Source organism: Aspergillus nidulans, chromosome VII (assembly GCF_000011425.1).
Source record: "Aspergillus nidulans FGSC A4 chromosome VII".
NCBI lineage: Eukaryota > Fungi > Ascomycota > Eurotiomycetes > Eurotiales > Aspergillaceae > Aspergillus > Aspergillus nidulans.
The window spans coordinates 3,007,188-3,028,412 of NC_066263.1; the positions used below are offsets into that span (position 1 = coordinate 3,007,188).

Below are 21,225 nucleotides of genomic sequence, written 5' to 3' on the forward strand. Positions count from 1 at the left end.
TATGATGACGGATTTGGCGTCTTTAGTCGGAGAATATTGCACCGTGAAGCAGGGTCTACCGTGGGCTTATGCTGTCATACTCGTCTTACAAATTCAAAATTGATATTCTCCGAGTCTGACGGGCCGGGGATTGGGAATATACAAGACGAGGTATAGACAAGAGTACAGGATCTTCGCCACCTTGCTTGATCTACACGGCTGATTGTACAGAGTATGGAATATGGACGGGGACGTCAGGTGGCAGTCTGCAGTCTTCAGTGCTCAATTGAGTTAGTCTATTGAAGATGATACGTACAAACTTTCTCTTTTTGCGTTCAGTCCTCGCCCAGTTTGCCGCTCAGTTCGCAGACGGCCGAAAATCTGCATTTTAGGATCGTGGACTCGAGACTTCGCGAGAGTCGAGCCTGCGCTCAGACTGCCAGCTCCCGCTAGACCGGTGGAGGAGTCGGCGGGATGGCCACCGAGGAACGCTTGGCTGAAAGGCTGAGTTTGCGGCGTGAGCCTTAAGGCGAAACGGGCGATGGTATTAGACAATATGGCGCGATCTAGCGAAATGTACCCGTCAGGTCAAGAGTAATCCTTTGGGTCTTGAGCGGTGGGAGCAAGAATAGGCGAGGTTCCTAAGTTCATTGATGGGTTCGCGGTTTGTTCTAATGTTGGGATCGGCTCCGCAAGTCGTTTTTGTTGTTTTGGTGCTATAGGGAACTTGGATCTCTTTGCGTCTATTCTGGAGTATTCGATCGACAGGACTAAGGGCTCGGTTCTCTGGGCCTTTACCAGTAGAGCAGTATAATAATAAACTAGGATATAGCGCTCGGCAACCAGCCGGCAGTCGCGACGGGGTCAAAATGATTAAATAGATCAGACAATAAATTTACATTGCGTAGGGTTAAGCGAAACCTGCAGAGAGAATAATCCAGCAGTGCGACGATGACACGTCCGTCGCATGTCTTGCTTTAGTTTGGGGTTAATTATAGGAGTTCAGAAAAGAAATCATACCTGTAGGAACAGGAAAGACGCCTCACCTAGCCTACCCCATTATTCCTCGCTTCAAAAGGGCAAGGCTGCTCGGCAGTATTGGAAACTTACGCAGCTAGCGTCTCCTGGCGGTCTACTGCTCCAAGTCGGTTGTATATAGATTGTCACTGAATTTTCCACTGTGCTGTCCAAGACTCCATCCGACTGATCGACCCCACTTGGTCCAGCGCGATTGACCGAGTCTCACTTTCGAGATCTAGATTACCCTGGCTCATCTTGGAACAAAGCTGGGCGTTTCCAACAATTCCTAGGATCCTTTTCAGCCGGAGCTCTTTCATTTTCGTATTTCTAAGGGTAACACCCTCAGACCCTGCAGAGTTCGATGGATTCGATTCTCTGACCGTCCTTCGTGTGAGTGACTTTTTCTTCGCATCCAAATCCCTTTGCCCAGTGCTGATGGTGATTCTGGAAACAGTCTAGTCCGCAAACGCAAAAGTTCTCCTTTGTTATCCTTTTGTCAGGTCTTCAGCCTTCAATACATTCGTTTCACGATGGGTACTCCGCTGGTCGGCACCGCCATTATCACAGGGGGAAACGGGTCGCTTGGGTCAGAGGTAGCTCTTGCGATTGCAAGAACCCAGCCATACGTTCATCTGCTGCTCCTTGCGCGCGATATCCGCTCCGAGAGCGCCAAAAAAGTCAGAGAGCAGATCCGACTGATCGGGCCGCGGTCCCTCGAATTTGTCAAGGTGGACCTGGCGAGCTTCAATTCGGTCGTCAGCTTCACGGAGATTACGGTCGAGAGAGTGAAAAGCAAAGAAATTCCGCCAGTGACTCTGTTGATCAACTGCGCTGCTATGTCGTCATACACCATCGATCAGGTAACACGAGATGGCCATGATCCGGTCTACCAGACAAACGCCATAGCGCCTTTCTTATTAACAGTGAGCTTGCTTGAGGCGTTCAGGGCCGGTGATGGCACGCCGAATGGTGGCGCGCGGGTGATTAATATCGGATGTTCGTCCATGTCGAAGGGCACCCTCGATTATTTTGAGAATCCAGACCCTGAGCTGAGCGTCTGTCCTGGAACGCCGCTGAGTGCGAAAGAAGCAACCAAGAGATTTGGAAGCAGTAAGCTCATTATGAGTGCGGCCATGTACGCGCTGCGGCGTAGTTTGGTGTTGGTAAGCTATAATGCTTTCCTTAAAAAGATCTTGGCTGACGGTATGAACCTAGACCGGAAATATCTCCCTCAACGTATACACTCTCGACCCTGGAGTGATGACAGGTGAAAGTCACCTGGTGAACGCAGCTCCATTGTCTGTGAAGATGGCCCACCAGACACGATCTGGACTTCGACCGTTCCTGCGAGTGTTCTCCAAGACCGCGATGAACAAGGCTAGTGTACCAGCGAAGGTGATAGCGAAAGTCGCATTCCAGCCCGACACGGTGGAGAACTGGGGCAGAGAGCGATATTATATCTTGGACAGCGAGTACGAAGCCGGATCCGTCATTCCCGCGATGCGGGACCCCAAGGAGATGGACGCACTCCTGAAGAAGATGCTGCAACAAGTCGAGGTCGGTGTTAAGGGAATGGGGTCACCCTCGTCCAGAGTATCACGCTTAAGTTGCTGATTGCATAACGGGTTTCAGATCGTTCGCCTTGGTTTTGTTTTTCTTTGGTCTAGACTTTCCCTTGCATTCTTGGAGTTTGGCAGCCTTGGTTTTACCGATGCTTTGAAGTTCGCGATCTCATATGCTTAGCGCTGAGGGTGATGCTTTAATACAGCCTTGTATTTAGTGAATAGACAGATGCATATAATCAATTCAATTGACAACCAGAAAGACATCGGGGAGCCGTGGAACAAGCTTGGCCGTGTGGGACTTAAGATGGCTGCAAACGGCATGGAGAGGTGAACGCGCCCGATGGATCTTCCGGGCCCCGGCCGGTCTGGTCCTCGGAGAATCGCCAACTCGTCATCCTTTGGATCATTACTACATGAAAAGCCTCACTTTCCTGCCAGTCATTCGTTCTCTTCTTTCTGCCACTTCGGTATCGCCCTGGGAGCAGCTTTCGCTATTTAATTCGTCGCTTCCCGGCGTATTCTCTCGTCCAAGTACAACGTTCATAAACCCACAACTTCCCACGCCTCACTTTGCGACCGAACGACTTTCCGCGAACTAGGTGCTTTGGGGTTGGATTAAACGGCGGCACCGGGTGAATGGTCTGCAGCGATGAATAGGCACGCCGCCCTTGCGAACGGGTATACGGCCTACCCTCGAGGAGGCCAGGGCACTTTTTCCATCTCTCCTCATAAGTAAGATCTGCAACCGCGATCGCGGTGAGTTGTGCTAACCGTAGGATCTGCTTAAAGATTCCAGCCGCGCTCACAACCTGCGTTGCGACGGCGAAAGCAACTCATTCAACGGATATGCTTGATTGGCGGCATTGCATTCTTCCTCCTTATCCTCATCTTTCCCTCCTGGCGTGCTTCGATTCTACCCGCACTATCGCTTGGCCTACTCTCTTCCCCAGACCATCTACAAATACAAACAGTCCGATACTATGATCTGGCGCAAGTCAAAGGTTCTGCAACCGGCTGGGAGAATGGGGACCGGGTGTTGATGTGCACACCTCTTCGAGACGCTGCGTCCCACCTACCAATGTTCTTCTCGCATCTCCGAAACCTCACCTACCCACATCATTTGATAGATCTCGCTTTCCTTGTGTCAGACTCGAAGGACCAGACAAACGAAATGTTAGAGCATATGTTGGAGGAGCTGCAGCGCGACCCAGACCGTGATATGCCCTTCGGAGAGATCTCGGTGATCAGGAAGGATTTTGGACAGCAGGTGAACCAGGACGTGGAAAGCAGACATGGTTTTGCGGCACAAGCTGGACGTAGGAAGCTGATGGCCCAGGCGCGGAATTGGCTACTCAGTGCTACTCTCCGACCAACCCATAGTTGGGTCTACTGGCGAGATGCAGATGTGCTTACCGCACCGTCCACCATCCTTGAAGATCTAATGAGGCACGATAAAGACGTTATTGTTCCCAGTAAGTATTGCGTCCATGTTCGAGACACAACCTAATATCTTGCAGATGTGTGGCGGCCACTACCCGATTGGCTCGGTGGAGAACAACCATACGATTTGAACTCCTGGCAAGAGTCAGAGACGGCTCTAGCCCTTGCGGAGACACTCGACGAGGACGCGGTCATTGTGGAAGGTTACGCCGAGTACGCTACCTGGCGACCTCACCTTGCCTACCTTCGCGATCCATACGGTGATCCCGACATGGAAATGGAACTGGATGGAGTAGGTGGTGTTAGTATTCTTGCGAAAGCAAAGGTTTTCCGCGCCGGAGTCCATTTCCCGGCCTTCAGCTTCGAGAGGCATGCCGAAACAGAAGGCTTTGGCAAGGTATATTTGTTGAATCGTGTCCAGGCTTGCTTGCTGACCATGACCTTAGATGGCTAGGCGCATGGGATTTTCTGTCGTCGGCCTTCCTCACTACACGATCTGGCATCTGTACGAACCAAGTGTGGACGATCTCAAACACATGGAAGAGATGGAGAAAGAACGCAGAGCGCGCGAGGAGGAAGAAAAAGCACAAGCTGAGCGTGCGCAACGGACAGAAACTTACTTCAGGGATCCAAAGGTCGAATCGGAAATCGACAACGCGTTCGTCCGTGACTCTGTAGAGGAGGAGGAGGAGAAGGCCAAAGATTCGACTCTAGAAAAAGATGAATTCAAGGCTGCTGAGAAGGACAGCCCAGCAACGGGAAAATACATGCTTGAGAAGGGACACGATGAGGACAAATCTGCTGCCCAGAAACAGGGAGCCAAGGGCAATGTCCGTATCGATGAGGAAACGGAGAATTAGATGAGATCATGTTTATCTGCAATTTACTTGGCCCTGTGCTGGCCACGGGCGGTTACTATTAGTGTCCTTGCGATGCATTCAAGTTGATCTGGTATAGTTGGTGCCTTTCCCGTGTAATTGATTGGCGTTATTGAGGTAGTTTTATTTGTCTGGTTGTGTAAATTCGTAATCAATATTCAAGCACTTGTATGACTTATCAAGCATTATTAAACAGACGTAAGGCTCAGTTCAAGCATAGAGATCTGGACCTCACTGCCCGTTGCCCATGTACTTGGACTCCTGAACCTGAAGGATTAAGCAGTGGCCCGTGCGGTGCCCCACAAGTCGCGCTTCTTCCATCAGAATCACCACCACGCGTCAAGTTTTCCCGCAGACTCAGTCACGCTGCCCAAAGTTGCCAGCCTTTACCCAGCCTTTAGCTAGAGGCTTGACTGCTTGTGTCTTTGGAATCCAACTTGGATAACAAGCAACCATGTCAACACAATCCATGCCCAGCATCCTCTTTACTCACCAAACCCCGCAACAAGGTTTCCGACTCCTCGAGCTCCCGCCCGAGCTTGCAGAGCTGCTTTCCTCTGACGATCCGCCGACGTGAGTACACTTGGCTCCTAGTTGGACGTATCTGGTACATTATTTATGACATTTATGGTCAAAACCAGACTAGAACTTAAATCTCCAGCTCTTTCAACCACAAACACGTCCAATGCCACCGCATCAGAATATGTGAACCTATGCACGGCAACACAAACATACTCGATCCGTCAAGTCCAGTCGTCAAACTCACTGCATATTCTCCGACCGAGTAATGGGGTGACTGTGCGGAAGAATGATTTGAAGATTGTTACAGGCAATGGCAATGGCGCTGGAGATGGCAATGGCGAGAACGTGGATATGGATGCGGATACTGATCGGGGAAGCGACAGGGACCGAGATGTTAATCTCAATATTGAAGGCACAGTAACCTCCATCGCTAAGTGCGGGTCGACGCTAGAATTGCATAAGCCCGCTGAGGGTTTCTCTGCTGTGCCTTTCTTGAAAAAGCGGGTGCGAGTTTTTGATAGGGGAGATTGGGAAGATATGAACGGGGGAGAAAGTACGGATGAGAACGTCACGAGCTCAGAAGCTACGAAAGCGAGAAACGAGATTCTGGATCGCATCTTTGCAGATGTTCCCGTATCAAGAGCCCAGTGTGAGCGTGACTGGGTGGAGATGTGCGCGTTTATTCTCTTGTCGCCTACTGCAACCGAAGAGAAAATCCCAGCGCACTCGTGTTGGCGACCTTCAGCTGCAATGAGGCTGGACGTGTGGAAGAGAGTCGTTGAGGGAGCAGTGCTGCAAGGGATAGATTTGGAAAAGCAGTTTATCGTCTCAGATCTTTGGAAGTCGGTGCTTGACGATGATGGAGTTGCGCCGTTTCCACGCCCGCTGTTTGATGCTGTTGCTCTAAGGATTTGTGAGTTAGGTGATGAGGTTGAGCGGGCTGCCTTTCTCGAGCTGAAATGTGAGTATCTACTTGTCTACTAGTTATGACTGGGTGGCTAAGCGACACAGGGATGAGTATTAAGAAGGAAGCATGTGTTCGGTGGGTGGGAGAGACGTATCTCGAGGCCACAGCAACCAGCAACGCCTTTGCCATTGCCGAAAGCGAGTTTCTGAATGCCTGGAAGGACCAACTTCCTGAATCTTGGAGAGAAAATGTCTCGATCGCCGTTCTACCTGTGAGTTAAACGCTGCTACTTTCCTGTCAATTGTATGAATTGTGCTAACAATAACCAGGAAACATGTTATATGCACCCTGAGCCAAAAACAATATGTTTCGCTACTGAAGCTGATCGACAGAAAGCCAAGAGGAACCTTCCCTCAGATACTAGTGCAGCAACGGCGGCTAAAAAGACGAGAAACTGGCATGAATTATTCAAGAACCAAAAGAGACAGAAACGATAGATCACCAACCGCGTCCATGCATACAAGGACGTCTATGTCTAGGAGAAGTGCTGCGCCATGAATTTTAACACCATGCATACTTCTCGTTCAGGAGCCATTCCACATTTTCTTCCGGATTCCCGCTCCACCTGAGAGCCGCGATGCTGTCTTTCTCGCGGTGAATTATCTCGGCAGTGGGGTCCAACAGTGCTACAGCCCTTTCAAGGAGAGGTGTTGGATTCCAAAACTTGACATGAGCCATATTCCACTCTTGGGCTTCTAGCTGCGCTCGCCTGAGTATTGCAGCCATCGCTTTAATGGTTGTCTCGGTTTCCTCTTCAGAGGAGGGCTCGTTGTATACCCATCTGAGAATGTACAAGGTGTTCTCCTCTGGGGTGTTGCCAAACGTCCTATTCCAGGCACAATACACTTTGGCAGCATCATCGCCGGCGCCCTTTGCCGTGGGGATATCTCTGCCGGGAAAGAGCTTCTGGGAGTAGAATTCCTCCCTCGCCCAGTGCCATAGGTAATGATCGAAGTCTGGAACTATTGCTACTTTTGGACCAGTGGATCGCAACGAGACCGCCAGCAGGACCTCGCTCTCTTTCTCAAGAATGCTAGGGCTGCACATGCAGCGTTGAACATCGTCCGCGCGCAATACTCTGACCTTGGCCGTTGTGCTCGGAACAGAGTATTCTTCTTTGGAAATCGGAGGAAGGGCAAAGTGTGAAGATGGGTGAGGTTTCCAGCCGAATTGAGCATAGAACCTTTTCCCGATATCAGAAAACAGAATACTGAACAGCGGTCTCTCACCGTGTTCGCCTTCCGGCTGCCATGCATCCATCTTGTTGCTCAATTCCTCCAACATCCTCTTTGCGTATCCTTTTCCTCTAAACTCTGGTCTGCAATAGACACTCCCAACGCCTTGCGCTGAAACCTCTTCTACCCTCCCTCCACGAGCCACGAGTGCCCTCTTCTTGTATGTTTCGCATGAGCTAAGTATGGTTCTGGCATTTTCAGGTTCTCGACGATCGACGAGAATCCAGCAGATCAATGCACCCTTAGTCAGTCGCTGTTGGAGCAGCGTGTCCTCTCGTGCGAGATACGACTCGAGATCCAAGGGACCCTTCCACTCCGTGCTGTTTAGCTTGATAGACTCGATGCGTTCTTTTGGAGTTGCCCGAACCAGTGTCAGCTCGGGAGAGTCCCCGTAGGGTAATTCGGTGTCGGCATAAGCGGCAATCATGTTCTCGGTCGAACTGTTGTGTCTCACCAGACTTTTCCGTGCGGAGGCCGGCGGCAAAGATAACGAAGAGATTTAAGGGGAATGATAGTGTTGTTATAGTGTTGTTTGTCAATAGCAACCGGAAGAGTTGTGCTACAGTACCGTGGGGCCCAAGCCATTGATATTTGTGGGCGAACTGTACGGTGTAAGAAGAAACAATGGAGCTTGCCCATCATTCTTGGAGTAGTTTCTGTTAGTCACTACCTCGTGGTTCCGATGGCAAGCGACGGCAAGCGGCTTCCGCGTGAGCTCCAGAGGTTGTACCTGCTTTTCTTGGCCAATCTCAGCTGACGTCAACCCTGGTATCTAGTTACTATTTAATTACTGGTTAAGTTACCTATTTCGATGGCGTTCGGTATCGCTTGCCAATCATGTACGAATAGCAATCATTGTCCAGGTAGGATAGTATTCCTCCGAGCGGTCTGAGGCTCATCTGGACGAGCTTGCGTTCTTGGCGCCACTGAAGAGGCCGCAAGTCAAGATGCAGTGTGTTTCTAATACAGTGCTTTGGCCGAAGAAGTACTAAGCCGTTTTTATGTTAGTGGAAACAGGTAGATAACAGCGCTAGAGGGCAGTCTAAGAGATCTCCAATCGCGCTGATCTCTGGATATTCACTCAAAATACTGACAATCACTATGAAGTGGTAGTCTTTCTCCTCCACACTTGCCCCGTTTGGTTGTCATAGCATAAAATACTTTGCCATAATACTCTTCTTTCTGTTACGGGTAAATGTACTATTTGACAGTAAAAATGTCGTTTCCTAGGTATTGAGGCTCTTTGGTGATTGTGTGGTAAGCCAGGACAGGCTTAATGTGTTGCCCCTCACGTGTTCTGAGTTACAGCAACGATTCGATCTGCCCTTTTGGTTCTTCCAAAGCTCTCTTGTCAACAGTATCGTCTTCACCTCCTATCCCATTTCTTCATATGTTCATCTCTTTATTAGTATTTAGTCTCGAGCAGTCAACGTCCCGGAGAAGGCTGGGCCCACCTGGCACCAGCTTATCCAAAATCTCCACATCGTCGCTTCGGCTGATCTGCATCTCGATCTCTCATTCTCCTCATCTGGTAGCTGTCCCGCTACACAGCTGTTTTATCTCAGTTGGCCCAGATTGCGAGAAGAAATAAGGACCACGAATCTGTTTTCGTCAAATACCAACGGGGTCATGCTTCAGGAACAATCGTCCGTCGCCTTATCAAGCTCCATAATCGCTGGACTAGTTACTGACTCGGAACTTTCTCTTTGTCCATTCGATACTCCTTCAATCTCAGGCGTCTTCATCTTTTGTGCCATTTATGACGTCCTTGGTCCAATTTTATTTTTTCCCTCACATAGTACTTAGCGGCATCTGTCAACGCCTTTTGTCGTTCCTCCTTTTCCCAACCTCTACTTTTTAGGTTCTGCTATTGTTTTCCGGAGGTTTATCTTAGAATGGATCAGGCCATCTACATCTCCTCATCTAGTGAAGATGGATTTAATGATGATCCACCTCTCTTCGATGAAGGCGACAATTTCCAGGAACAGCTACCGGACGAAGAGCGGTTTGCTGCTTACTTCGACAGAGAGACTCCTGAAGAGTTGTTTCCAGACAGGTTTCCCAAAAGGCAAAGGATCCATGGCCCCGGGGACGTCGCTCTCGACCAAATGCTTTCAAGTCCGCTTGCATTCCGGGGCCCTGATTCTCCGCAGTCTTCAATGGCAGCGGCAGCTGATGGTGCCAATACACTCTTCTTGCAGATTTTAGAGATATTTCCTGGCATCAGCCACACCTACGTTAACGATCTGATAGCCCAAAAAACCGTGGCATTTCGGCTCGGCGCGGATCTCAAAGCACGTGGTTTTCAACTGGCGATATTAAGAGATAGCATCTATGAGGAGATCCTCGGTCAGAAATCGTATCCTAAACAAGACAGTGAGAACGGCAAAAGGAAAAGGGAAGAGTCTGAAGAGGCCGACATTAGCTGGGAACGTACTTTACAAAACGCAACAAACAGTCCCGAATACTTCGAGGCAGCGTAAGCCACCTATCATGATAGGAGTCATTGTTGTTGCAAACTGATCAGTTTATACAGGTCTGCTTTCCTGGGACCCGAATTTCCATGGGTGCCGATGAGTCACATTAAGAAAGTCCTCATTGATAAGGGACGCCTTTATCACGCATTCGTAGCTCTTTACTCTGACGATAACCTTCTTGAGCAACGGAAGTATCAATATGTGAGGTTGAAAAGTCAGAGAAGTACGAACTCTCCCAAAAAGTACACCCCTCTTCGTGACACTCTTATACGTGAGATCAACGCAGCGAGAAAACATGTAGAAGAACTGCAGAGTGAGTGGCCTGTCTTCTTCCTAGCTCAATGTAATTATTCTCATTGTTCCTACTAGTCACTTTGCGCAAAAAGAAGGAAGAAGAGGAGGCGGAAAAGGCGAACGAGGAGGAACACATTCGGACAGGCAGTCTCATTGAGTGCCATTGCTGTTACGCCGATGTCCCGTCAAATCGATGTATTCCGTGCGATGGAGACGACCTTCACTTCTTTTGTTTCACGTGTATTCGCAGATCGGCCGACAACCAAATTGGTATGATGAAATACATACTACAATGCTTCGACGTCAGCGGTTGTCAAGCTTCGTTCAATCGTCAGCAACTCAGGGAAATCTTAGGCCCAGTAGTCATGGACAAACTGGATTCCCTACAACAAGAAGACGAGATCCGAAAGGCAGGCCTTGAGGGGCTTGAGGATTGCCCTTTTTGTTCCTACAAGGCCGTCTTGCCGCCTGTGGAAGAAGACAGGGAATTCCGCTGCGAGAACTCTCAATGCAAAGTGGTTAGCTGTCGTTTGTGCAAAGAGAAAAGCCACATCCCCCAAACTTGCGAAGAATATCGAAAGGACAAGGGGCTCTCTGAAAGACACCAGGTAGAAGAGGCCATGAGCAATGCTCTAATACGAAAATGCCCCAAATGCCGGCTCAAGATTATCAAAGAGTATGGATGCAATAAGATGCAATGTACGAAGTGCCATACTCTCATGTGCTATGTGTGCCAGAAGGATATCACGAAAGAGGGCTATGCCCATTTCGGACGCGGCGGATGTCCCCAGGACGATATACATACGCAAGACCGTGATGACAGAGAGATTCAGAGAGCTGAGCGGGCTGCTATCGATAAGATTCTAGCAGAGAATCCGGATATATCCGAGGAGCAGATTCGAGTGGGCCATGAGAAAACAAATGCTCAAACTCGCGGAGTTCGTAGAGACCCGCGGCTGCAACCAGCAATTCAAATGCGGGATGCTATGAGAGTTATGAGGGCGGACATGGGGGGTTTCTACCCTCAACAGCACCAGCATGCTAATACAGCTGCGCAAAGACAACTCCCCGTCTACCCTCCGCCAGCTTACAATGTACCATACCCTATGGACTATGGCACTATGTTCAACCCACCTTTCCCTGGCTTTAATGTCCTTCAAAGGGGTCTCCAGCCGGGCAACCTCCCAGCTCAGCCTGCGGTTATGCAGCCCATGGTAGTGGGCTTGGCCAACCCTCCTGCAAACTTTCACCCACAGGACATTCAGAATATCACCGCGTTTCCCCCTCAGCAAAGTCTACCTCGGAATCAAAACGCAGCTTATCGCGGTGTCGGTTTCGGACCCTTTTGAGTTCCTTAAAGAAGCAATCCAGCTCCACGTCTACCTTCTTTCCCGTTTGGCAGTACAACTTCACCTCATACACCTTCCGAAATTTATGGCCTAAATAATTTTGGATATTCGATTCAATCTTGGTCGTTGGAGTTAACCTACGTTCCGCCGTATACCCAGAAAAGCGTTATTTGCCTTTCACACTGAGCGTTTCTTGTTCCAGTCTTTTTTCCCTCCTCGTACTTCTACCGTCTCATTCTTTTCTAGAGGGTCTCGATACAGACACTGATGGTGCACTGACTATACTGCAACGCAGCATTCTGTTTCGCGATTATTGTCCTACTCCCTGAAACGAACTTCCATTCCCCTTAACTGTCCAAACATTTTTCGTACCCAGAAGGCATACAACTTTCAGAACTTAGACTCATCATACATGCGATGCATTTTCTGCATTTCCATTATATCTGCTCTAATATGTGCATAGGATCCATCCATACGAGTTTGTCCTGTACTCTCCTTGGGCACTTAATGCGTGGCGTATTCAACCCCATCCGTAAGACCAACCATGAAATGCTCACTATTCACTCACCGATATCGAATATGCTTATATCTCTCTCCTGACACACCTATACTTCAGCCAAGATGAGATAAAAAATGGGAGGTCCCCCTGTGCCCCCGCCAACTGAAGCGCCCTTCGCACCACCATAGCTGGCTGACGTCAAACCTTGCTGCAGGGACCGATATCTTTCGAATTCCATACGGTTCGGGCCACACTGTTATCGACTCCAGCTATCCTATGAATGCAGAACCAGCCAGTAGACCACATAGCTTGATGCCAGGCAGTCAATCAGACCTCGGCTATGGCTTTCTAGACGTAGATTGAACGCAAATAACTGACACTGTATGTCGTGTTTAATTTTCTTCCCTACAGAGCTACTCAATCATATGAAATACTACCTTGGGAAGCTTGTCCCCTTGGCCTTCAACCATGAGTACGGGTGATTATTGAGAGGCTCCAGCTCAAATGGAACCGACTTGACTCGACCTACCTTCGCACTGCGTGCTGCTGTTAACGGGGGGAAGGATGGTAACACTCATAGCTAAGGCTAGATAGTTAGATTTGCTAGTAGGAACCGTGTAAAAAAACTCCGACAGGACAAGACGCGACGACAAAGTACAGGCAGTGGTATGAATGGGAAGGACGATGAAGGATGGAAAGGAGAAGAGAAGAGAGAAGAGAGGAAAGGAATGTTCACGTGAGAGAATATGAAATGGCGGAATGAAAGAGATGATGAACCTGATCTATGTAAATGCCATGCGAGTCCCAAAATTCGTCCGCTCCCCATTTTATATATTTGCACCACTCATTGGACGACGATACCAGAATTTCACTTCATCCATCATATATGTTCGATCATTGGTCACGCTAAAACAAGAAGTAATGAGGTAAAAAACTGTTAAGAAACGAAGCACCCCCGAATGCTCCACAGTAGTAGAAAACTTGGCAAGCAGAAAATATGAGCAGCAAGTCAGTTCATTTATGGCGGATGCTCAGAATCCACCGGTTCATTGAACTTCTGCCGTGCCTCTTCCACCCATAACTCGAGACGAAGTTCTCCGGCTTCTACACGACGTACCGGCACTGTTTTGGCACGGCCGTTGGACACTTTCGGGGGCGGTTGTTGCGGCCCACCGTTCTTGAGCTTCGAAACGGAATATGGAGCCGAACATGATCGGAGATGAACTTTGCCTGGTTCCGCCACAACCCAGGTCTGTTCTTCTGTTGTGGTCCCCGCAGGAGGTAAGGCATCCTCGCGGACTTCGATGCAAACGGTAAAACTGAATTCATCATCACGAGGTAAAGGAGTCAATCGGGCGCAAGCTGATGCAAGTCTCGCAAGACAAGCACGGAATTGCGCTTCGAGGTCGAGGACTTGGGAATTATGCGGGGCACTCTTGGATGAGTCTTCCATCCTGTCTTCGAAAGTGGTGTGCACCTCCCCGGGGGGCACACGAGGGAATCCTGAGAGATCAAAGGCATATCGTTCGAGAGGCTGATTTGTGCGGGCAGATGACAGAATAATGCTGACAGCCGTTATCGTGCCTTTTAGGATCTCTGTTCCGACTGCAATTGAGGCGTCGTTTATGTAGTCACACACCTTGGGATGGCGGGACTGTCGAACGGGATAGTTGTAAGCCCGAACGGGTAAAAATGTCGCTCGCGGATAGACCGACCGGAGCCATAAAATCTGATGTACAGAGACGGTGAGGAAATTTGTAAAGGAAGCGGCCAGGGCAGCCTGATTATGAGGAGTCCGAGGTGCAGTGACCGGAGCAGAGAACGTTGTCATGGTTGTCGTCGTGGTGGTGCTCTCACTGGCTATAGGCATCGCCGTCGATGGCTCTGTTATCGATGACACGGGAAAGGTGATGTTGTCGCAATCTTGGAGAAACTGAGTGTTCCACCCTGAGGATAATCATCGCTCTGCCTTTGGATTGAATACGTGGTTAGTCGACGGTCCGTCAAGACGGGGAGGAGCGGTGGAGCGGGGGGTAAGGGAGAAGAAGCCAAGGAATGACGTGATAGGGTATCCAACAGTGTAAAAAAAAAAAAAAAGAAAGAAACAAGGTCAAGGCTCAAGATTAGGCAGGATCATGGTGCTGGCCATGCTAGGTCAAGGAGGTCGGAGGGGTATGCAGTGTCCAGGAAAGGAGAAGAGGTTTACATACGTTGGGGTGGGGGGAGACGAAACAGGGAACCTCAAAGCATGGGTTTTAAAAGTCGTAGCGATCGTGTCAAGTCGTGTCGGGGTATAATTCGCGATTAAGTCGGGGGGATATTAAAAGAAGGACTGCGAAGGTCGAGGGACGACGGTGGACGATAGAGTGAAGATGGAGGATGACGCTGAGTTTGATGCCGTAATCCCTCGGTGTGTCCACGGGTAATAATTATTATTAAGGCTGCTTTTTTGGGGGATGGTGTCTCCCTTCTCGGAGGATTTGTTCCTGAAAACCTTTTATAGTACTTGAATAAAGGGTTTAAGGAAGGGGTTCGCTCTTTCTTTTTTTCTTTTTTAATTTTGAGTCAGTCTGGAAAAGAGGAGGAACTTGTGGAAGGCAGAAACAAGGAACCAATTCGGGAGGGAGGAGAGGGAGTGAGTGGGTTAAGCAAGCAGAAGGCCGAGATAGCCGGGAGCTGCACTCGGGCACCACAGGAGGCAGAGAGGGCAGACTAACAGCACGAGAAGAGGGAAAAGGGAAGAAGGAAAAGAGAGAGAGAACAGAGGAGAAAGAAATTGGACGAGGCGACTGACACTCTGGAGGGGAACAGTCGCCCTCTGGGGCCTCGTCAGGTCAGGTTCGAGTGGAAACCAAGTCATGCCTGGTCACGTGGCTAGCGCAGATCTCAGTATACAAGCAACCTGCAATTTCCAAGCTAATCAAAATAGCACGCACACCTTTTCGATACCTAGACAAGGCTTTTCTGCGGCATGAACTGAATCAAATAAATGATCCTCCTCTAGCAGGGCTAGCACTGCATTTGTGTGCTCCATGTCTCATATCTATCCCCATCTGAGGCCTCGCAAAGGGTTAGGCAAATCCTTCCGCTTTAGAAGTTTAGACCATAGCCGGATCCACATGTCTGCCCCTGCTGACTGGAGTAGAACCCAAACCTCACCTCCGACACTTGCCCTGGACGGACTGATCTGCAAAAACCATCTGCTCATCCAATGGTATTGGCAAGCAATAATAATGCAACTATCTTATACTCGCCACTGACGATGATTGATGTTGCTCACGAAGGCCTGAAGAGTAAATGCAGCAGATATCTGGACTCCCGTCATTCTGGAATACTGTTAGTCCGGATCAGTCATTGCAGGTGGCCACTGGGCACGTCCGTAATCGGCGGGGAAAGGTACGTAGGTTCCGACTGCCCCTCCCTAGTACTAAAAGGGCCGACCAACGCAGGGCACAGACAAAGCACAAGGATTGACATTAAGTGTATTGTTGGGCTGCTGAAGAACGAGCATACGGCTAGAGAAGGCAAGATAGAGAGTTATTCCCCTCGGCAGAAAATGGCTTAAGCAAAATGTGTTGATCTTCCTCTGTGAGCATAACCAGTGTCTATATACAGAAAAGAAGCGAAATTTCGCACAATCATCAATGTATAAAATTTCGATTCTAGCAAACAATGTCCTCAATAATCAGTCTACCTCCGAATATCTGAGCACCTGGGCAGCAGTGAGGGGAACCTTGGAACGTGAAGAGCGCTGCCCTATTCCGTACGGTACCTACAGAGCTACACCGCCCCGCTGCCCCTCTCAACGCGACATCGCGGTCTCCTCATTTAATCGCGATTGTAATATAGTGGCAGGTAAACACAATTTTTGTTTCATAGCTTTCCGGGCTGGTCGATACATTCATTATCATTCTGTTTGACTCTTCTACCCCTCATCGTCTCCCACCATGGAGCACGAGCTTCTCAGCCTCCTAGCCGACACGCAATCGCCGGTTGCTGATACGAGAAAAGCAGCTGAGCTCAGTCTGCTTCGTCTGTACCCAAACGAGAATTTCCCTCTCTCACTCGCAGCGATTGCGTCGCATGACTCCGTGCCCACTAATCTCCGTCAATCCGCCCTCTCAGTTCTCCGCACTTTTATCGCCGCAGCATGGTCCCCGAATCTGGATGAATTCCAAGGACAAATCTTGGTCAATAATGCCAACAAGGCGCAGATTCGACAAGCTCTTCTGGAGCTTGCAACAGTCATAGAAGTGTCTGAGCGAAAGGTCAAGTCTGCAGCCAGTTTTGCTGTCAGCAAGATCGCCAGCGCGGACTACCCTGAACAATGGCCTGAGCTATTACCTGCACTCCTACGGATAATCAATGATACGAATAGCACGCCCGGTGCGCTACATGGTGCCTTGAAAGTGCTGCTAGACCTGGTCGACACCGGATTCAATGAAGAGCAGTTTTTCAGTGTCGCGCGAGACCTCGTCACCACCCTGTTTAACGTGGCCACCAACACATCAAGAAAGCCAATTCTGAGAGCATTGGCCGTCGCTGTTTTCCGTTCGTGCCTCGATACACTTGAAATGGTTCTGGAGCAACACAAGGTGGCTGTCAAGCAGTTCATGGACGAAGTCCTTGGCGGGTGGTCTCCGTTTTTCATCGAAACCCTCAAAGCTCCGTTGCCGCAGGCCCCTGCGGAGCAGGAGGAATCCAAGGAGACCGAAGTCCCGTCTCAGTGGAGGGGCGTCATCGGATTGAAGTTACAAATTGTTAAGACCCTCATGAAGATCCGCATGGTCTTCCCCGGTCTATTGGTCGCCCAGAGTCCCGTGTACTTTTCGACTATCTGGACGGAGTTGTCGAATTCTCAGGCAGTATATCACGAATTTTACATCAATGATGAACGCCAGGGACGGCTTGTTGACGTGGATGACCTCCCGTATAGTCTTGATCTTCTGGTTTTGGAGGAGTTGGATTTCATTCAAAGCCTCTTGAAAGCGCCGCCGGTCAAAGCAGAGTTGCAACAGCAGTTGCAGAATGCCGGGCAATCTGGGCTTTCCGCTAGTTGGTTGGCAGAAATGCTGAAGTTGGCTAGCTCTTATTCTCAAATTACATCCGAAGAAGAGGGTCTCTGGGATATTGATGTCAATCTTTTCCTTTCAGAGGAAACCTCCGTCACAGCAAACTACACCCCTCGCACCTGCAGCGGGGATCTGGTCATTAAGCTAGGAGAGTGGCTCAAAGATGCTACCACTCAAAGTCTCCTCGCTTGTCTGAACGATGTCTTCTCCGATGCTTCGTCTACATGGAAGAGCCGTGAATCGTCCCTGTTCATCCTTAATGCGCTCCTTAGAGATTTCCACGAGGTCTCACGCGATATTGCGCCGGAGTTAGCCAGCGGTTTTGGCAACTTTATCCAATTCGCGATACAGCAGGAACAGGAACTTCTACGAGCCCGAGGCTACCTTGTGGCGGGAAGCTTGGCCAAGGTGTCCAATGTTGGCGAAGCTTACCTTGAGCCAACTCTAAAAGCAGTCTCCGAGGACCCGTCAGAAGTTGTGAAGGTGGCTTGCATCCGCGCACTGCAGGACCTGCTGCCTTCGCTTTCTACCAACACAACTATCCCGCTTCAGCAGACTGTAATTTCCGCTGTGTCCGATTTCGTTTCCGCTCACGATCTTCGCGATTCTTCCGACACTGATGACCTCAAAGTTACTCTGGCCGAAACTCTCCGTGATACGGTCATGGTCGACCCAAGCGTCGTGCTTACATCCACTGCACTTGACGTACTGTTCAATATTGCCAGCAACGGTGCTACAAACTTCCAGTTGACCATGACTGTGACGGAGGCCTTTGAGGATATAGTCGAACATATTTCAGAGCAAGGGGCTGATGCCTTTGTCCGCCTCTGCGAAAAGGTGCTTCCTTCAATAATGGGTGCGGTCGACGTCGGCAACTTGACTCAGGATATCTCGCTAACCATTTTTGCCGCGGATCTACTGCGTGCTCTGACGGAGCGAGCCCTTGAGCCACTGCCTGCAGGCTTTGTCGAGACTGTCATGCCGAAAGTGAACCGGCTCCTTCTCGATTCGCAAGACGCAGAGCTCATTCGACCTGCCACGGAGGCAGTGAGACATATCCTTGCTCACGATTTTAATCAGTTCGTCGCCTGGCGTGACCCCGAAAGCGGCAAAGAAGCAACTGAAGTTGTCCTGGTGATTATCGACCGTCTTCTGGGTCCCACAGTTGATGACCATGCTGCAACCGAAGTCGGCCAACTTGCTGCCGAGCTGGTTGAGAGAGCGGGATCGGAACGGCTTGGCCCGTATCTACCGCAGCTTCTGCAGGCTGTAGCCCGGCGCCTTGCCACTGCCGAAAAGGCTCAATTTATCCAGAGTCTGATTCTCGTGTTCGCTCGGCTGACGCTAATTAGTGCGCGGGAGGTCGTTGACTTCCTCGCGCAGGTCGACATCGGCGGACAGAGCGGCTTACCCATCGTGATGAGCAAGTGGCTGGAAAACTCGGTCAACTTTGCCGGATACGATGAGATCAAGCAAAATATCATCGCGCTGGCGACGCTGTACAACCTTGAAGACCCTCGACTGGCGCAGGTGCAGGTCAAGGGAGACCTTATTGTGCAGGACACCGGACGAATTAAGACGCGATCTCAGGCTCGTAATAATCCTGACCGCTACACGACCGTGACAGCGCCTTTGAAGATTATCAAGGTTCTTGTAGAGGAGTTGGCGGCGGCGTCTGGCAACAAAGAGATCGACGCAGCCACGGCAGCCGCGCTGGAGGAAGAAGGCAGCGATGATGACGACGAATGGGAGGACGTGCCCGACAACACCCTCGATCTCAGCCTCGGAGTCACCAAACAAGAGCTGATGGCGTTCGGCGAGGGCGGCACCGAAGGAGTGTTTGGCGTGCGCAAGCGGGATGACGAGACGCAGGCATTTTTGCTGGATTTCTTCCGCAACGCTTCTACGAAAGGCGAATTCCAGCAGCTCTTTGCAGCTTTAACGCCGGACGAGCAGGAGAAGCTGCGGAGTCTGGGTTGAATCGCGTGACTTGTGGACCGAATGACCCTTTATTCTGATGTGATTAAACCCTACGGTCAGCTATACTGATTTGAGTACATTCGCATATTCGCATATAATATTACGTTACGACCTACTTTTCAACAGATTTCACCAGAGGATTATAAGAGTTCACCTTGAAGAAGATTAGGATTAGGGAGGAGGCCTCAGCGTGATTTATTGGGCGAGCCAGCCTATCGGGGAGGGCACGGCAGGGTCTGGCTTTGGCTGGACTCTGGCCGAATCTGCATCTGCACCCGACGAAGCGGCTGCGGGGTTCCAGTAGAGCCGTCAACGGAAAATAAGGATAGTCGAGCACTGGATGTGTCATAAGTACTAAGGGGTGACAGAGTTTGTCATGTTGTGTATCATTTATTTGCTAGAGTTTGACCTAAGGCGGAGAGACTGGTAAAAGGATGAATGGGGACTTGCGGCATCTGCAACAGAGCAATCCCGCCGCAGCGGTCAAATATCCCCAGTGCCTCTGTGTCGGGTCGCCAACCCTGCGCTTCTTTTCTTCCTTTTTCCTGTAAACTAGCTGCAGGCTGCCAGCCATGATTTGATTTGGTTTTGATTCCCTCCCCCCAATAGTATCCACATTATCCCACCCTCTTATGACGGCCCGGCTCCTTTTTCCCCCCTTCTGCCCTCCCTCCTTCTGCTCCCACCCGCATCCCGACAGCTTGGGTCCCTTTCCTTCGCCCTCCTTCCTGCTGGATCCCTCTTAGAAGCTTCCAACTGCTCGGAGCATGCCGCCGCCAAATTTCCATGAGCAGATTCAGGTCGATGTAAGTTCACTCCAGGTTACCTCTTCACGGGGTCAGGCCACTATCCAGAGGATTTGTTTGAGTCCGAAGGCCGCAGGCGATCTGCCGTACCCCTCCCCACCCGCTGGCGCTCGTGAATTAACAGTTCTCCAGACAAGTGACGAGGACTCACTCTACGATGCCGATTCCGTAGCTGACTCGAGTCTCTCGTTTGCATCCACTGTTCGAGACTACTATTATGAAAATGGCCGTCGGTACCATGCATACCGCTACGGCCAATACCCCATTCCCAACGATGAAGAGGAGCAGGATCGCTTGAACATCACCCACCACCTCTTCAAGCTTCTGACTGGGGGCGATCTGTACCGCACCCCGCTTGCCCAACAGCCCGCCCCAAAGCGGATTCTCGACATCGGCACGGGGACGGGCGCCTGGGCGCTGGAAATGGCCGAGCAGTTTCCTGAGGCCGAGATTATTGGCACTGATTTGAGTCCTATTCAGCCGAGCTTTTCGCCGCCCAACTGCACATTTATCATCGATGACGCAGAGAGCGATTGGGCATTCTCCAAGGATGAACCGTTTGATTACATCCACGCTCGATCTATGGGCGGTGGTATTGCCGACTGGGATAGGCTATTTCGGCAGGCCTACAACCATCTGAAACCTGGTGGCTGGCTTGAGGTCCAGGAATTCGAGGCCGCTATACACTCCGATGACGGCACGGAAGAAAAGGCGCCGATGCTGGTAGACCTTTCTAAGAAGCTAGACGAGGCGAGCAAGAAGTTCGGCAAGCGGGTGAGCGTTGCTCCTTCGCTTGCTGGGTGGATGGATAGGGCTGGGTTTACCAACATTACCGAAGACATCTACAAGGTAGATCATAATCTGTGTTTCCGTCAGTGAAGCTGCTTACACTCTGTAGTGTCCGGTAGGCTCGTGGCCTAAGAGTCCGCGTCTCAAAGAGATCGGTCGCGTCGGCAAGGTGGCGGTAATTGAAGCCATCGAGCCATATTCATTAGCTCTCTTCACGCGAGTACTTGGCTGGAGCTACGAACGTGCCCAAGACTATGTCAACAAATGCCGCCGCGAAGCAATGAACTGCTCAGGCCATATCCACATCCTATACTACTTTGTATACGCACAACGACCTCTATGACTTTCGGACG

The 21,225-nt window shown here is 50.3% G+C and overlaps 8 protein-coding genes across 8 annotated transcripts, besides 1 other annotated feature; 6 read left to right on the plus strand and 2 right to left on the minus strand.

Moving 5' to 3' along the window:
* Positions 1-21,225: part of a sequence feature (contig 1.34 1319..177275(1)) that runs on past both edges of the window.
* ANIA_10269 (glycosyltransferase family protein) lies at positions 1,530-2,613 on the plus strand (the record flags this gene model as incomplete). The annotated part of the gene is made up of 2 exons (XM_050612973.1): positions 1,530-2,162; positions 2,215-2,613. 2 exons carry the CDS (start codon positions 1,530-1,532, stop codon positions 2,611-2,613), a joined length of 1,032 nt encoding a protein of 343 aa, XP_050468820.1.
* Positions 3,073-4,864, plus strand: ANIA_10265 (ANP1/MMN9/VAN1 family protein; the record flags this gene model as incomplete). The annotated part of the gene is made up of 4 exons (XM_050612974.1): positions 3,073-3,296; positions 3,354-4,036; positions 4,082-4,401; positions 4,451-4,864. The coding sequence occupies exons 1-4, from the start codon at positions 3,214-3,216 to the stop codon at positions 4,862-4,864; spliced, it is 1,500 nt and encodes a 499-aa protein (XP_050468821.1). The 5' UTR covers positions 3,073-3,213.
* ANIA_02160 (putative sister chromatid cohesion protein Dcc1) lies at positions 5,337-6,865 on the plus strand (the record flags this gene model as incomplete). The annotated part of the gene is made up of 4 exons (XM_654672.2): positions 5,337-5,455; positions 5,524-6,317; positions 6,389-6,582; positions 6,641-6,865. 4 exons carry the CDS (start codon positions 5,337-5,339, stop codon positions 6,806-6,808), a joined length of 1,275 nt encoding a protein of 424 aa, XP_659764.1. The 3' UTR covers positions 6,809-6,865.
* ANIA_02161 (protein ngn1) lies at positions 6,873-8,120 on the minus strand (the record flags this gene model as incomplete). Its single annotated transcript, XM_654673.2, has 1 exon — positions 6,873-8,120. Exon 1 carries the CDS (start codon positions 8,031-8,033, stop codon positions 6,873-6,875), a length of 1,161 nt encoding a protein of 386 aa, XP_659765.1. The 5' UTR covers positions 8,034-8,120.
* On the plus strand, positions 9,502-11,726 carry ANIA_02162 (E3 ubiquitin-protein ligase RNF216; the record flags this gene model as incomplete). The annotated part of the gene is made up of 3 exons (XM_654674.1): positions 9,502-10,085; positions 10,143-10,396; positions 10,453-11,726. The coding sequence occupies 3 exons, from the start codon at positions 9,502-9,504 to the stop codon at positions 11,724-11,726; spliced, it is 2,112 nt and encodes a 703-aa protein (XP_659766.1).
* ANIA_02163 (protein kapG) lies at positions 12,970-14,981 on the minus strand. The gene is made up of 2 exons (XM_654675.2): positions 14,436-14,981; positions 12,970-14,194 (listed from the first exon to the last, which is right to left on the minus strand). Exon 2 carries the CDS (start codon positions 14,093-14,095, stop codon positions 13,244-13,246), a length of 852 nt encoding a protein of 283 aa, XP_659767.2. The 5' UTR covers positions 14,096-14,194; positions 14,436-14,981; the 3' UTR covers positions 12,970-13,243.
* ANIA_02164 (putative importin beta-5 subunit) lies at positions 16,105-19,277 on the plus strand (the record flags this gene model as incomplete). Its single annotated transcript, XM_654676.2, has 1 exon — positions 16,105-19,277. The coding sequence occupies exon 1, from the start codon at positions 16,173-16,175 to the stop codon at positions 19,275-19,277; it is 3,105 nt and encodes a 1,034-aa protein (XP_659768.1). The 5' UTR covers positions 16,105-16,172.
* Positions 20,045-21,215, plus strand: ANIA_02165 (protein llmA; the record flags this gene model as incomplete). Its single annotated transcript, XM_654677.2, has 2 exons — positions 20,045-20,932; positions 20,982-21,215. The coding sequence occupies 2 exons, from the start codon at positions 20,045-20,047 to the stop codon at positions 21,213-21,215; spliced, it is 1,122 nt and encodes a 373-aa protein (XP_659769.2).

Bases quoted from the DNA above. Each gene is read 5' to 3' on its own strand.
- ANIA_02163 (XM_654675.2), bottom strand. From the start codon at position 14,095: ATGCCTATAGCCAGTGAGAGCACCACCACGACGACAACCATGACAACG.